At 36.6% G+C, this 17,536-nt stretch overlaps 1 protein-coding gene across 2 annotated transcripts in view; it reads left to right on the top strand.

Moving 5' to 3' along the window:
• The first annotated feature begins 2,560 nt into the window (after positions 1-2,560).
• Positions 2,561-17,536, top strand: part of LOC127944529 (brefeldin A-inhibited guanine nucleotide-exchange protein 2) — a 33,677-nt gene continuing 18,701 nt past the window's right edge. The window contains exons 1-10 of one of the 2 annotated variants that reach the window (XM_052540530.1): positions 2,561-2,968; positions 12,599-12,629; positions 12,929-13,052; positions 13,551-13,697; positions 15,370-15,549; positions 15,696-16,005; positions 16,102-16,239; positions 16,323-16,456; positions 16,733-16,866; positions 17,263-17,497. In XM_052540530.1, coding sequence (XP_052396490.1) covers positions 2,803-2,968; positions 12,599-12,629; positions 12,929-13,052; positions 13,551-13,697; positions 15,370-15,549; positions 15,696-16,005; positions 16,102-16,239; positions 16,323-16,456; positions 16,733-16,866; positions 17,263-17,497 — 1,599 coding nt within the window. In that variant the 5' untranslated portion in view covers positions 2,561-2,802. The remainder of the gene's footprint in view (positions 2,969-12,598; positions 12,630-12,928; positions 13,053-13,550; positions 13,698-15,369; positions 15,550-15,695; positions 16,006-16,101; positions 16,240-16,322; positions 16,457-16,732; positions 16,867-17,262; positions 17,498-17,536) is intronic. The other variant, XM_052540531.1, reaches the window with a different exon arrangement.

Here is a 17,536-nt window from a genome sequence, read left to right as displayed (position 1 = left end):
ACTGTAGCTTTGTACAACTGATCTAACACATAAATAGGTTTGTTTTTCTATTTTTTAATATCTACCTTTGCACAAGTTAAAACACTCATGATTTATGATTTTTTTTGTTTAAAAAAGCATCTCTTTACAAAGCTGGTTAGTGACTAAAAAAAAAAGTTTGTTTTTACGATAATATCGAAAAACAAAATATCAACCTGTTTGAGCTATTCATATCTGTTTCTTAAATACACAGATCAGATGGTACAAGGAAGGTCACATGATAACACAAATGTTATTCTAAAATTTCCTTTCAAGCATGTCTGGTCACTATATGTCATTTATTGTTTTATACAGTGGGGCTCGAAAGTTTGGGCATCTCAAAATCATAAAGTCACTGCTGGAAAGGGTTCAAATATGCAAAGATGCTGGAAAACTGAAGAATCTGCAGGACCTTAAAGATTTTTCTGAAGAACGCTGCTCAGTTTAACTGTTCAGAACAAACAAGGGACTCATGCACAACCATCACAAAACAGAAAGACAGTCGAGGATCATCAGGTGACCACACACAGTACTAAGAACCAAGGGTTCCCAAACTTTTGAGTAGGGTTATTTTAATAATTTCAGCAATTTTTTTTGTCTTGTGGACTAAATGTTAATATCTTTTATGTACAATATCTCACTCAGGACAGTACTAAATAAAATATAACATGCATTTAGTATGATCTCTCTTATTTTTTGAAAATTACTCATATTTTCACAGATTCTGCAAGGGGTGCCCAAACTTTCGAGCCCCACTGTATCATTTTAATGTGTTAGTTAATATTATACATTTACAAATAAGTCCAAAGTACATATTAGTAACTATGTGTCTATCTGTGTATATGTATATATGTATATATATATATATATATATATATACACACAGTTGCAATCAAAATTACTCAACCCCTCAGAGACTGCAGTACTTTATATATACAAGCTTTTCTGAAGACCCAGGATAAAATAAAAATTGCATCTATAACAGTTCACTGGCATATTAAAAGTGATATTGTTAATATATAATGTAATATTTTTAAATTATAAGATTTTTTATAATACTGCCAAGTCATAATTATTCAACCCCTATTCAACATTGTTGTTTTTAAATCACTTATTTGCATGGTGGGGAATAAAACCGTCTAAAAACACAATTAAGCCTTTAGAAACTATTAAAAACGGAATTAGTTTGAGCTGTTACACATACATACTTTTAGCCCATGCATATGTTAAGTAAGCAAAGTTGAGTAGCAAAAATGTCAGCAGAGATCACATGAAAGCTAAAGAGAATAAATATTGTAGTACTTTAGAAAGGCTAAGGCTATATGAAGATTTCCAAGACATTGAAAGTTCCTGGAGACACAGCTCTCAGCCTTATTCCTTAGCTTAAAGTGTGTTTTACCAGAAAACCTTGGAGGGTGTTGAAGAAAAAGCACAGTATCATAAAATGTTTGATCAGAGCAATGCAGTGTGTAAGAAGAACACTAGACAAGTATGGCCTTCATGTTGAGACTTGTTCATCTTGCTGAATACCACTCTTGATCAAGAAGAAAAAAAAGCCAACTTGAACTTGATAAAATTCATTTGTGTAGACTTGTGGAGCTCTGGAGGAATGTTATACTGTATGGAGTGATGTGACCAAACTGTAACTTTTTGGACCCATGGATCAGCGGTATGTCTGCTGCAAAAAAGGCAAAGCTCATAAGCAGAAGAACACCATCTCCATCCTCAAACTTGGAGGTGGATCAGTCCTGTTATGGGGTTTCTTTACTGTAGAAGGAAGTGGAAATCATGACTTTATGAAGGACATCATGGATACTTTAAAGTGTCAGGCCATTTTGACAAGAATTGTGATGCCTTTGGTGCAAAGACTGAAGCTAATGATCAATGGACTTTCCTGCAGGACAGTCATCCCAAAGTACACATCCAAATCTACTACTGCTTGGTTCAGGGATCAGTCATAGAATGTACTTGAGTGATCCGTTCAGTCTCCAGGCTTAATTCTCACTGCAAATATTTGGTTGAATTTAAAGAAAGCAGTGGCAAAGTGAAAACCAAAGATTATCAGTGATCTGGAAGCTTTTTCAGGTGTGGAATGGGCCGAGACAGTAGTTGAGATGTGACAGAAGCTTCTAAACAATTACAGACAGTGTTTACTGGTGATTTTAAAGAATAAAAGATTCTGCACAAAGAGAGTTGAATAATTTTGAACATGAATGTTTAGAGCCAATTTGAATTTTATCATGATTCATCAGTGTTCCATTCTCAGAATCACTCAAAAGTGTATTAAACTTTTTCTAATACTTTACTGATGCCTTTGTTGAACTGGTTTCATAAAATGTTGTTCTCCACAGCAAAATGTCTTGCAGGTCAAGGGGGTTGAATAATTTTGATTGAATCTATCTATCTATCTATCTATCTATCTATCTATCTATCTATCTATCTATCTATCTATCTATCTATCTATATATGATGACAGAGCACACACATTCCAACTTACTAACTTTATTTACAACCTGCCCACTAAACACAGGACCCATTGATTTCCTCCTCAGCCGAACCGTGCTCGTGCTCTGGATGTACACATCAGTGTAAGAGCCTGTGGGTCACGTGACGTGACGTGTGGCCAACATGGCGACGCAGTGCTGAGAGAGCAGCGTCCAACTGGCCCCGATTGAACCAGCGACAACATCGGCCCGCTCCTGGTAACCTCACACCCCTGCCCAACTGCAGGGAACGGGCCAGCGATGACGGCCTGACGGACTACATTAACACGTCTACCGAGAGATGAAAGAACAGGAAGAGCTGGAAAACCATCGACGGCATACGCAGACAGAGAGCCTGAGCACCAAGAGCATGTTTCTGTCTCGAGCGCTGGAGAAGATCCTCGCGGATAAGGAGCTGAAGAGGAGCCAGCACGGACAGCTGCGCAAGGCCTGTCAAGTGGCGCTGGGTGAGCTGCTTTTGTTTTTAACCTCTCAGGCCGGTGACACACTGGATGCGTGGCGCAAACGTCTCAGCCGCGTGGCGTGTCGGTTTATTCGGCTCCCATGTCAACAGGTTAGAGCATACAGACCGCCTGCGTGAGACGCGCGTCTCAGGCGCGGCTCGAGCCGCGCGCCAAACGCTTGCTTGCTAGAAATAGAACCGACGCCTATTTTTACCGCGACACGCGCGCGTGTTGGAAGCTTTTCCAGGCAAAATATAATAGGAAAATATGTTCAAATGTCATTTTGTACACAAATACATATGAATTCCTGATATTTTGATATTTGAAAGTCTATAGGTTGACATAAATTCACATATAAATGTAATAAAATAATAATAATAATAATTATCGATTTTCAAATATTGCACCTGTCAAACATAATCTATTTCGCCGTCGATACTTTTGAAGGTGTCCTTTATCAGTAGGCGTAGGTGTAGCTGTGTAGAAAAAAGTATATATTGTTGTAATGAAGACATGAGCCTGGTCTGTCAACGGTCTTCCTCTACAGCAGCAGCGCGCCAGCGCCGCGTCAGGCACGCTTCTGGTGTGTGAAGACACAGAATCCGCCACGCTTATGGGACGCTTCTGGGACGCTTCAGACACGCGGCGCTCACGCCACGCAGCCAGTGTGTCACCGGCCTCAGGCCTCAAACACACTACAGAGATCACCCACTGCCCCCTTGAAATCCTAAGGTTAAAGTCTGGTTAGCGAGCTGTAGTCATTCCAGCGCGCGTCAGATGTCAGGACTCCGTTGTGTTTCAAGTTGAAATTGTCATTCTTTCAATAGGCTTTATAATGTAACATTATTATGAACGAGAGGTTGGCAGCTGAGTAAACGATTGGCTGTGTTTCCAGCACCTCGTGTTTTGGTTATAACGAGCTGTTAGCATGTGTTTGCTGGAATCTGCTGCTAACCAACAAGCTACCGATTTTGTTGCTGTTTTATCAACTTTGACAGATTGGTAATTTACTGGGTCCTAATCGATTAAAGATCACTCACTGATTTAAAGAATCGATCTGGAGGATGAGTAACATCTTAAAGGAACCGTTCACTCTAAAAAAAAAAATCATTTATTAACACGCAAAGAGTTGTCTTAAACCTGGCTTGATCAGTCACCATTCAATTACATTGCACAATTTGCCATAAATTGGCTTTGAGGCTTCCAGTCCGACATCGTGCTGTTATTAATCATTGATCCAGAAATTATAATTCTGTCATAAATCTCTCCCTCATGCATTTCCAACCATGCCATTTTGTTCTGTTGAACAAAAAAGATGAATGTTGGGAACCAGATGGTTTTGGTCACCATTGAGCTATGTTGTATGGACACGGTGGATGAGCAAATGATGAAAGTTTTTAAGAACTATCCTTTTAATTATTTTTTGCCAGTTTTATTCAATAACTTCCCAGTGTATTCGTCCCTTTTTTTAATGTATGAGCTGGATATGCAGGTTAGACTCATTTGACTCGTCCCGTCTGAGCTGCGTTACTTATTTACAAAGTTAATGAGCACATGTTGAGACTGGAGGATCTAGTTTCTTACTGAGCTTTTCCGAACTCTAACCTTTGTTCTGAAGTGTCAATCTAAAAATACTTTAATCTGAACAAAAGATCCCCATGCATTTTATTGAAAACTGCTGTTTCGTCTTTTGGTATGTCTGAGGTTTGTTATTGAAAGTCGGTGAAGAGCTGTAGTGTTCATCCTTTTGGCTGGTAATGTAATGCTACTTCCTAGTGGGTTTGTTTGAATGCTCTCTGAAACACGTCATTCATACAGACACTCCCTCATTACCCTGTCATGTGAGTGAACGAGGCTGATAAACATACAGACCTATTTATACAGTCCACTGGCCACCCGGATTCACTGCTAGGCAATGGCTTAGGTAGTTTCAGTTAGCTAGCACTATTTAGTTGGTGTTCTTTTGATGTGCTGCCTGGATACATGTAACACTTTTGAGTATAACAGGTAGCCAGATACAGGTTAAAAAAAAAAAAAGTTCATAAAATGTTGTGCGTCTTGTGAAATGTTATTGCATAAGCTCAGTTTCCTGTACCTTCTTGTGAGCAGATGGCTGTCTGATAATGAATAAGGAGGATATATTTTTGATCGTTCTTCAGAGCCACCAAAAACTATATAAGCAGCTTGCTCATCCCAGTAACCTTGTTTATTTTAAAGGAAATATTTTTATTTATTCACTCTCAGGTTTTTTTTTCTGTATGACTGACTTTTCCTGACAGAACGGGTTGAAATGTTTGAACAATGTAATTGGTTGCGGTTTTCGATCGGGATCGAGATTTACATGCTTGGCTCACTGGCCATTTCGTTCATAAACGAGATGTATCAGTTCATAGAGCTGCACGATTAATCGTTAAAAGATCGCGATCTCGATTCAGACACCCTCTCGATCTCATTTCTAAAAGACAACGATTCCCCGAGTCTGTTAAACCTTTGACAAAGTCTTACCGGATCATTCAAATCCGTGCGCGCACTGCTGACACAGAGAGAGCTCTTAACATGTTTGGTTAAGAAACATCTTCACAAACAGTCTTTTCAACTACACAGTATTATATCTGTCTTACAGTCATTTATATTATCACAGAAATACTGGGATAAAGTTTATAGTTTAAATATAAACATTGATGTCTATATGGCAGCGATCAAAATATAACAAATCCCCTTTTGAAAGTACTGCGCTTTAAATAACGTTTGTGTCGATTGCATTGTTTCACCAATAGGTGGCGACAAGTGTCTTAATTTATTTGTCAATGAATTAATTTTTCATTCAAGAGAATCGTTCAAAAACGCTGATTCATCCAGAAATGAAACAAGTGTAGTAGGTTTATGAGTGAGTCGTTGAATCAGTGTCCTAAACAACTTTTTCATCATTCTAATATTAAAAAAACTGGGGTTTTAAATATATTATATATACACTACCAGTCAAAAGTTTTTGAACCATAAGATGTGTAATGTTTTTTTAAAGTCTCTTCTGCTCACCAAACTATATTTATCTGATCCAAAGTACAGCAAAAACAGTAAAGTTTTGAAATATTTTTACCATTTAAAATAACTGCTTTCACTTGAATGTATTTTAAAATGTAATTTATTTCTGTGGTGTGCAGCTGTATTTTCAGCATCATTACTCCAGTCTTCAGTGTCACATGATCTTCAGAAATCATTCTAATATGCTGTTTTGCCATTCAAAAAAAACATTATTATTATTATTATTATTATTATTATGTTGAAAACAGATGAGTAGATTTTTTTCAGGTTTCTTTGATAGAAAGTTCAGAAGAACAATAATTGTGTGTAATAGAAATATTTTGTTATAAATGTCTTTGTCACACTTGATCAATTTAAAGAATCCTTGCAAAATAAAATAATTAATTTATATACTTGTGATAATGATAATGTTAATAGTAATAATAATAATAAAGAATCGTAGGAGAATCGTGATCTCTATATGACATCAAAAAATCGTGATTCTCAATTTATCCAGAATCGTGCAGCCCTATCAGTTCATTCAACTTATTCACGAATGAGAAGATCTCTCGAACTCGTTCAGTAAAGGGCTTATGGGTTTACTACATTCAATAAATCACATGCTCCGTCACATCTTGAGTAACTCTGACAGGATGAAACCATTCACAGAGCTGTTCAGCTGCTCAGGTTTTTTTTTCTGTATGACTGACTTTTCCTGACAGAACGGGTTGAAATGTTTGAACAATGTAATTGGTTGCGGTTTTCCTGTTATTCGAAAGAGATAGTTTTGAGTAGTTTTGTGTGAGAAATGTAAGATTGATCATGATAATTGATGATAATTTTCCCCTTCAGTGAGCTGTTATCTGCTGTGATCACTGAAACAGTGAGTTGAACTCAAGAACTAGATCTGTCCAATTCATGAATGAATCATTCAGACCCGTCTTGTGAACCATATCGGCTGATTCATTGAAAAGACGAAGCACAAAAGAACAATTTATTTACAAATTGATGTTGGGAACTGATTTTAAGATTTGTTATGATAGTGTATTTAAAGGAATCTTCACCAAGAGGTTTTGACTCTTCATCCCGTTTAAAGGGATAGTTCACCAAAAAATTAAAATTCGGTCATTAATAATTCACCTTCATGTCGTTCCAAACTCGTAAGACATTCGTACATCTTTGGAACACAAATTAAGCTATTTTTGATTAAATGTGAGAGCTTTCTGTCCCTGCATTGACAACAACTGAAACATTTAAAGGGTTACTTCACCCCAATATGAAAATGTTGTCATTAATCACTTACCCCCATGTCGTTCCAAACCCGTAAAAGTTTGTTCGTCTTCAGAACATAATTTAAGATATTTTGGATGAAAACCAGGAGGCTTGTGACTGTCCCATAGACTGCAATATAAGTTACACTGTCAAGGTCCAGGAAAGTATGAAAAGCATCGTCAGAATAGTCCATCTGCCATCAGTGTTTCAACCATAATGTTATGATTAGGGATGTTCATTGTATCCGGTTAACCGAGTGTTAAGAATTTTGACCCATTAATACAATCAGTTAAAAGGTTTAAAAAGTCATTTTTTAATTTTATTTATCTTCAGTAATTAATCCGAATATTTAAAAAGGTTTGCTGCATTGTTAAATTGCGCTGTGCTACGTGTATAAATATTTGTGTTTTTTAAAAAGAGAAAAAAACATACATCACATAGCCTATTAAGTCATATTTTATTATTTCATTCAGAAAAAGTCTTAATGCCAACGCGAAATGTAATGTGTAACATTATAATAAACACTGTAAACATAGCTATGCTATTTTAGTTCCCCTCACTCCAAAACAAATCTTTTCAATTAACAGTAGCCTATTTAAAAAAGAACAAGAATAAAAATTAGCCTATAAGAAATTCTAGCAACATAAACGACAAGCCAAAACGAATTCATTTACTCTAAAAAGAAAATGAAACTAACGTCAGGTCTCTAATTTGACACAAAATCAAATGTTTACGTATTATTAATTATTATTTATTAAAATTATTATTTATTATAGCCTACTTCACTCGCATTCCAATATCAGTTTTAAACAAAATATTATGCATAACATCATGGCAGTAGAATTTTAATTACATATTTAAACTGAGCAGTGTGTTTTTCCCAATATGTTTGACTGACTGTATTTTATTATGATGAATAAACAGGCTGCATTGTCAAAGTAGCAAAGCTTAACTGTGTGATGCATGCAGCGTCAGCACAATCACTTGAATTGTTTCCTTCTAACAGTGGAATCAACTAGTGTTGCACGGTGCACCGATACTTCAAAAGTATCGCGATACTTGGAAATTAAAAATGTCACGATTCCTAAATTTATTAGTATCGATACTTCAAAGAATGACTGCGTTCCAGATTTGAAAGAGTGTTTTTTTCTCCTCATGCAAGTGGCAAAAAAGCACTACAGAGATTTGTTTTGGTCAGACAGTTCATATATAATATTCACATTAATTGGCGATTAAACGTGGAGTTATGTTCTGTATGCTAAATATGAGCGTATCTGCACAGCACCTATAACTGCACTTTGTATCTGCTGATTGCTGATCGAGATTTACATGCTTGGCTCACTGGCCATTTCGTTCATAAACGAGATGTATCAGTTCATTCAACTTATTCACGAATGAGAAGATCTCTCGAACTCGTTCAGTAAAGGGCTTATGGGTTTACTACATTCAATAAATCACATGCTCCGTCACATCTTGAGTAACTCTGACAGGATGAAACCATTCACAGAGCTGTTCACGAGCTGTGCATGCGCTGCTAATAGTGCTTTTCCACTTGCGCTTCTCCGCTCGCACGCTGCTATGGAGGGAGGAAATTCAGTGAACAAGAAATATGAGTCTAGTAGCAACGTATCTTCTGTGATGTTCCTGATGCGCGGGACCCGCGCATCACTAGACTGCATGAGCGAGCACAAGTGATACTGGTAGATACTGGTAGACTGGTAGAAAAACATGACGCTCACTAAAGATGATGCTCATTAAAGCTCACTGGCTGAGTTTTCTCCTCTGAAAGAAAAGATGGCACAACTGACAGAATAAGTTACAATATCTGAGATATTGCTGCTAAATTGTATTTTATTTTATTATTATTTTTATTTTTTTGAATGCCATTGCTTAAATTGATATTATTTATCTTTTGACATTCAATCTTCTGACTTCTGACTCACTTTAATCGCTGTTCATATTTTTAATCAAAGTTCAGAATCAAGATAAATTTATTACTCTTATGTTTCTTATGATAACTGAGATAATGCTGCTAAATTTATTCTTTCTTTACCTTGAATGTCATTGCTCTATTATATTTTTTATATTTTGATATTTCATATTTTGTTCAAATGTTTAATATATCTGCTGTTCATATGTTCATTTATTAGTGTGTTATATGATTAGAATGTTGTCCCAGTTTTAAAATAAAGCACAGCAATGATATTTGAGTGTATTTTCCCTTTTCAGGAAAAGTATCGAAAAAGTATCAAAATCGCAATTCTTGTCTAGGTATCGGTATCGAAACAATAATTTTGGTATCGTGACAACACTAGAATCAACTACTCCTTTTAGTCATAAAGATAATCAGAATTGTAGACACATTCACAATAAAAACAAATCTCTGTGCATAAAATAAGCCTAAAGAAAAATAAGATGCCTCTTTCTTTTTTTTCTTTTTTTTCGCACAGCATAAAAATGAACTGAAACTGCATGTTTCATTCATTTTCATATTTTATTATTCAATTAAAAATATATTTCTCATATAGTCCTATTTATTCACTATAAATTGCCTAGCTTTATTATGTTGTTCACCGTTCACAGAAGCGCTGTAGGTGCATGATGCGATATGAAGACCATGTTAATCTCATGTTCTGTTTGTTGTTGCTTTTTGTGCATGTAAAATTAATCCCAGAGAAACAAATTTTTATATTTTTAACGGGTCACAGACACTTATCCTTTCTAATTTAATTCAATTCTCATTTAAAATAATCTTGTCGGTTAACTGCTAATAATCTGTTAACGATTGTCGGTTGACATTTAGGAAAAATAACCGAAATCAACATCCCTAGTTATGAAGCGACGAGAATACTTTTTGTACAAGAAGAAAACAAAAATAACGACTTTATTCAACAAGTCATCTCCTCAGTCTCTCCCCACATCATCGTAGCGCCATTTTAGAAATAATAAAGTATGCTCTTCCGTGTCAGCCGCGACACAAGGATGTGTTTTCTCTCAAATCAAAGTGTAAAATAAAGTAGAAAACAAATCCCAGTGTAATTACTTGGCAGTTTATGGGACAGTCTCAAGCCTCCCGGTTTTCATCCAAAATATCTGAAATTGTGTTCCAAAGACGAACAAATCTTTTATGGGTTTGGAACGACATGAGGGTAAGTGATTAATGACAACATTTTAATTTTGGGGTGGAGTATCATTTAAAGGCCCAGAAAGGTAATAAGGACAATCTTAAAATAGTCTGTGAAATCAGTGGTTCAACTGTAATTTTATGAATTTAGGAGATTACTTTTTCTGTGGAGAGAAAATAAAAACAACTTTATTCAACAATTTCCTGTCCTCCGTGTCAGTTTCCAATGCATATTCAAGAGAGTACCACAGCACATGAGTGTGCATTCCTCTGCTTGAAAACAAAGCGTAGCACATGCGTGTTTTACGTCAGCAGCAGTGTTGGGTAAATTACTTTCAAAAAGTAATTAATTACTATTACTAATAACTCTGTCTGAAAAGTAACTTAGTTACTCAATATGTAACTTAATTATTCAAATCGGTAATTGGGCTACATCTTAAAATCCCTTAATAGAAAAAACCTTCATAAAATTAAAGCCATTATTTTTTCAATCTGAGTCAAACATAGAATAGTTTAGCCTTTTAGCTTTCAAACAACTGTAATACTTAAAAAATTTTATAAAAAAAAATTAACCTTCTTTGGTTAAAAAATAGAAATACTTTGAAAAACAACATATCTGAATAACAAAAAAGCTTAAAAGTTTAACTTCACATTTTTGGCAAGATGTTCAGGAAAAGCCCAACTAGGAAAATCCATACAGGTATTTATGTAAAAATAACATGTTAACTAATGTAGGTAAGAATAAATTACATAAATTATCTTCTCTGCTGAATAAAGCCATGTCAGATCACACTGTTCTTCTGAGGTAAATTCCTCATTGCAGGACTTCTTTAAAAAACAATCAAAATTAGCTTATATACGGGAAAGATTGTACAGTTTCATATGGATTACATAATCAGAAAATATTGGTTTTCTATTTGAATTAGTTCATTTAAAAGTAGACAGAAGCTTTCTATAGACATTTTTCACATGCCTCTGTCAAATATTCGCTGAGTACGTGGGTGTAGAAAGTTGGTCACGGAGACCTAGACGCCAGAAAGTGCACCCTGTTTGTTTTGTTTATTTTGCAAAAGCACAATGTTTTGTTGTTTTTGTCAGTGTACACGAATAAAAGTAGGCCTTTTTAGATTCGACTGATTTTAGTCTTATCTGTATCTGAGTATTTCAGGTTTCTCTGTGAATCAAGAAAAACTGAAAGTAAACGAGCTGACGCACAGAGGGTTAAAGACGTTGCATTCAATTTTATCTTTAGAAGGTTAATTTAGATTTCAAATTTCAATTTCAATATTGATTTTACAACTGTTGAAGTTATTTACCATATGTAACGAAAGTACTTGACTGTAATTTATTTAAATTACCTAAAAATGAGCAGTAATCCCTTGCTTTAAGTCACACGCATTACACCCAACAATGGTTAGCAGCATCACATGCATGCATCGTAGTACTCTCCTAAAATTGCCTGCTTTGGACAGATGAGATGGGATATTTTCATTGTTATTCACAATCTGCAGGTGTAGTTATGCAGAGATTAAAGTATAGCATTTATCTGCAGTCCTGAGTCTGTCAGAATGCAGAAAAAGTTTCAGGAATCAGTGGCTTTCATACACACAAGCATTCATACAGTATTTATAACTTTTATGCAGTGCATTGGTCCTTTTTGAAGCTTGAAAGGTCCAGGCCCTGTTCATTGTGATTGCATAATAAGAGCAACCAGCACATTTAGCAAAAATTGCTCCTTTTGTGTCCCACAAATGTTAATTTCTGGGTGAATCATTGCTTTAATTTAAGTTTATAGCACTTCAGCTATAAATGTGGATGCCATTTTCTGCTTATGTGAGAAATAGACACATTTTCCCTACAGTCTCATTACTACCTTTAATGGAAAGCACAACTGGTCCTGGTTCATTTCTGTGTCTTGTTTATTAGGGATAGTGTGTGCGTTTTTTGCTTTGGCAGTATTAGGGCACATATTGCTGCCTCTGTGATAGATGTTACTTCCACCTCATCCTCCAGTTCACTTTGATTTTCTACCGAACACATAATCTAAATATGTGAAAAGACTAGTGTCCAGCAAGCAGCCCATTACTTTAACACCCTAATGTACATGTGAATACCAATTTTATTTAATTGTTTTATGAATTAGCACACTTTCTGCTTGAGGTCTGACATAGATATGAGCTCATGTGTTAATTTCTCTCTCTCTCCCTTGCTTTTAGATGAAATCAAGCATGAACTGGAAAAGCAGAAGTAAGTTTTGAGTTTTCATCCTTACATGCACCATCCATGCAAAAATCCCCTGTGTTCTACACTGATGTAACATTAAGAGAATGCTTATTGCTAAATCATCTTCATTATGATTCTGAACCATCATGGTTCTGTAATAATTAAGGATGTCCATGCTGAACAAAAGGCCCCCAGTAACGTTAAAGGGCTATTGACATGAAGATGTTCTAGATGTTTGTTGTTGTTTAACATGCTGTAACATTCAGTGAATGAAGTATGTTTCAGTGCTGACTGACCTGTGCTGTGAATCTTGTATGTGCCAGGGATGGCACTGTTGTTCCTCCTAGAGCCAACTACATTGAGGCTGACAAGTACGTCCTGCCTTTCGAGCTAGCATGTCAGTCCAAGTCTCCTCGTATTGTCAGTACGTCTCTCGACTGCTTACAGGTACACATTCAGTCCTCATTCACCTCACTCCACACCAATGTTTCATCTTACTCAACATTGATACATTTAAAACTCTTGTTTTAAAACTATTTTTTTTAATCCTTGTAGAAATTAATTTTTTGTGTACACAAACCTGATAGTTATGAATATTGAATGAATTCAAGCACTGTATGAATTAATGTGTATTGCACTGTATTATTTACCTCTGTTGCGTATGTTGTCTCACGCCACTCTCAGATGTTGCAGAAGGAAGTCTCAGGCAAATTCCATTATTACTACAGAAAATGATATATATATTTCAGATAGTAACTACTGTGTCTGAACAAATGGATCCGTTTTCATTTGTTCAGCATTGATCCAGGATGCTGGATTTCTTTACTTGAAAAATGACAGTCGTTCTAGTTCATTCCTGTCATGTAACTTGCAGTTCACTAGTTTTGCTATTTTAATTAATTTAATCATTCCACTCATACCTGACGTTTCTTCTATTTATCACAGAAACTCATTGCGTATGGGCACATCACAGGGAATGCCCCTGACAGCGGCGCTCCAGGAAAACGGCTGATTGACCGGCTGGTGGAGACCATCTGTAACTGCTTCCAGGGACCCCAGACTGATGAGGGGGTACAGCTACAGATCATTAAGGTAAACAACTCTCCATCATACCATTTCGTTTTTTCAGACGGCACTTCCTGATATTGAAATTCTTTTTTTATGGTTGATGTAATGCAAATATATTTAATACAGTAAATTACATGCATTCACTACTGTACAGAAGTTTGAGGTAAGTTTTTGTTGTTTTTTTATATTTATTTTTATTCAGCAAGGATATTGGCACATGATGCTTTAAATCTGTGACATTATAAAGACATTTATAATGTTACATTATAGTGTAACAAATAATGTTACACTATAAACACTGTTATACATATACAGTATACACAATGTTATATTATAAAGACATTCATAATGATACAAATCTTTCTATTTCAAATAAACACTGTTTTTCTGGTCATGAAAGAATCCAGGAAAATATTGTCAAGTGGCACAACGGTTTTCAACATTATAAAAGAAATGTTTCTTGAGTGCCAAACCAACATATTAGAATGATTTCTAAAGGGTCATGTGACACTGAAGACTGGAGTAATTCAGCTTTGCCATTACAAGAATGTATTATAGAATAAAATATATTAAAATCAAAATCTGTTAAATAAATTGTAATGATATTTTACAATATTACTGTTTTTTTTTTATTTTTTATAAATGCAGTCTTGGTGAGCATCAGAGACCTCTTTCAAAAACATTTCAATATATTATAGACATTAAATCAATAATAATTTAAACAACATTCAGTAAATTTACTTAAAGAATTTACATTGGTTTGAATTATTTTAATAAATTTTTGGAGGGCAGAACAGTTGCCATATAGTGTGAATTCATAGTTTGATCATTCATCTCTTTTTGACCTTGCAGTAAGTTCACCTGGTCACTGCAGTGAAGCTCATGCCAAAATAATCAAAGCTGCTCCTGTATAGAGCGCCTACTTCAGCACACTTGAGTCACGCAAGACACCATGAGGAAATTTTGTTTAAACAATCGTATGAGTTAAGAACACCGTGATTTACCTTACACCATTTTCTTTGATCCAAGCCTATCACCTATCATTTTAGATAAACATGTAAAAGATTTACTAGCATTTTGTTCTCTATAAATGGAGAGAAAACGCAGCAGTACGCAGATAGCATAGGTTTGGATAAAGACAGTTTTAACACCCAGATGTGTACATAATATTATCTGAGAATCCATCTATTAAAGGTCTTGTTTTCATCAATCTCATTATTTACCTGCATGATTCTCCAAGCCATAAATGTATCATTATATATGAATCACTTTTATCTAGGTGGGTTTTTAAAATGCGTTTTCTTGAAATTGAAATTTAAGTGAAGAATTCAATTTGAATTTGAAAATGTCTTCGTAATTGGGTTGTCCCTTTATTACTTCAGTGGCAGCAGAAACTCAAGATGCCTGAACTTAAAAAGTTTGTGTAAAACCAATGATCTTGTTTCCGGCATGATTTGAGATGAATCCAAAGAGCATCTTGAGTGTTCAGGGAAAGAAGAACATCCGACATGATCAGTGTCTCAAATTTACTAATTTAATAAGGTGACCTAGAAATATTGTAGAACTGTACAAAAATAGTGTAGAATTTATCTATTTTTTTGAAATCCTAAAAAAAGTTCTCAGATTTTTGGACCTCACTGTATTGGAATAAATGAGCATTATCAGTGATTTCCTCATGCTTTGTGTTGCTCTACAGGCTCTGCTGACTGCTGTGACATCACCACACATAGAGATCCACGAGGGGACGATTCTCCTCACTGTCCGCACCTGCTACAACATCTACCTGGCCAGCCGCAACCTGATCAACCAGACCACAGCCAAGGCCACTCTCACACAGATGCTCAATGTCATCTTCACCCGCATGGAGAACCAGGCGGTTAGTATAAAGCCTCTCCAACTGCTGCATATTGCTGACTCAACACAACTCTATTTGGATAAAAGAACTTGGAGCGACGTTATGGTTTAGAAAAATTAGACTAAAACTTGGAAACTAGGTTTGACTTTCTTATGGCTTTCTTGTAGGCTCTGGAAGCTCAGGAAGCAGAGAAGGACAGACAACATCTGCAGCTGCACAATCCTTCTCCAGTATCCAGTAACCCTTCACCTGTAGCCCAAAACCCCTCCCCAACTCCTGGTCGGGGGTCCCGATCACCATGCCTCGGACAAGCCCACTCAGAACAGAACGGACCCCCAACCCCCTCACTCAGCCCCCCTGGGGCCCCCTCCACTCCTTCCACCCCTCAAGACTCATCCTCCATCAATGGCCAGCCAGAAGAGTCCAAGTCAGAGGAGGAGTTGGCTTCTGATAAACAGAGGGAAATTGAACATCCAGGTACAGGGGATCGTGAAATGAGAAATGACTCCAAATTATATTTCCAGTTGTTTATTTGTCTAGTAGATTCTGTTTTTAATCCGACTGTTCTTACAGGAGAAGAGCTTCAGAAGTCAGAGCAGATGACTTCATCAGTGGCAGGAGGTGTTGAGGGAGAGGAGGCAGAAGCAGGCTCTGAGCTTCAGGAAGAGACTGAGCCGGACAGTGGATTGGGAGATAGCTCTGTGGAAGGAGGTGCGTCACACTGGAAATAGCTGACTGCAGCTTCATGGGGAGCTGTGACGTAGTAGTCACCCCTGCATCTGTTTCTACCACAGGCTTAGATCAACATTCTGACTCCGAAACCAAAGTGTTCAAAGCGGGAAACCAAACCCCTGTTGTTCGAGTCGACACACAGCAGATGAACGGAATGGTGCATGACCGTGGCTCAGAGTCCTCCACAGACATTCTGGTGTGTTTTTCATTTGTTTAATAAGACAGGACCGTTCAAAAGCTTTCTATTGATCAAAAAATACTGAAAAATGTATCACGGTTTTCAGAAAATGATTAAACAGTACAACTGTTTTCAGTGTTGTTATTAAAAATAATAACAACAAAAAGAAAAAGACTTCAAAAACATTACCAAATCTCACAGATGCCAAACGTTTAAACATAAGTGTGTAAAGACATTGTTCAGAAAGCCTTTTTAATTGTTGTCTAACTGTTATTTTGTTTGTTTCCCGAACAGGATGCAGAAAGCATTCAGGGCAGTCAGACAGCTGCCCGCTTTTCACACATCCTTCAGAAAGACGCCTTCCTTGTGTTCCGCTCCCTCTGCAAGCTTTCCATGAAGCCCCTGGCTGATGGACCACCCGACCCAAAGTAAGAACATGGAGAGGAGATTTATTTAGAGTAGATCGAATATTACATGAGAAATCAGTCAAGTATTTTTATGGGATAAACCAGTTAATGACAAATCCTGTCTGTAGTGTGATCATAAAACTGAGATGTTGCTGGTGGAGGTCTGAGTGCTCCGTTTCCACCATTTACACTCCCTTTAGAACAAATTTGAATTAAAGGGGGTCATATGATGCAATTTCAAGTTTTCCTTTCTCTTTGGAGTGTTACAAGCTCTTTGTGAATAGATAAGATCCCTAAAGTTGCAAAGACTAAAGTCTCAAACCCAAAAACATATTCTTCATAAAAGTTAAGAGTCATCCAAGACTCAAAAGTATTCAGTTTCATGCTGCTGTCATTTCTCCATCCCCTCTCTTCCAGGTCCCATGAGTTGCGCTCTAAGGTGGTTTCCCTGCAGCTGTTGCTGTCAGTGCTGCAGGGGGCTGGACCTGTGTTCCGAACCCATGAGATGTTTGTGAACGCCATCAAACAGTACCTGTGTGTGGCGCTCTCCAAAAACGGGGTCTCCTCTGTGCCTGAAGTGTTCGAGCTGTCTCTAGCCATCTTCCTCACCCTGCTCTCTCACTTCAAAGTGCACCTTAAGATGCAGATTGAGGTAAAAAATATCAGATGTTGAAACACGCTGTCAGGCCAT

This window comes from Carassius gibelio, chromosome A23 (assembly GCF_023724105.1).
Source record: "Carassius gibelio isolate Cgi1373 ecotype wild population from Czech Republic chromosome A23, carGib1.2-hapl.c, whole genome shotgun sequence".
Taxonomy (NCBI): Eukaryota; Metazoa; Chordata; class Actinopteri; order Cypriniformes; family Cyprinidae; genus Carassius; species Carassius gibelio.
The sequence above is the reverse complement of the archived record's forward strand: the minus strand, read 5'-3'. Positions and strand labels throughout refer to the sequence as shown.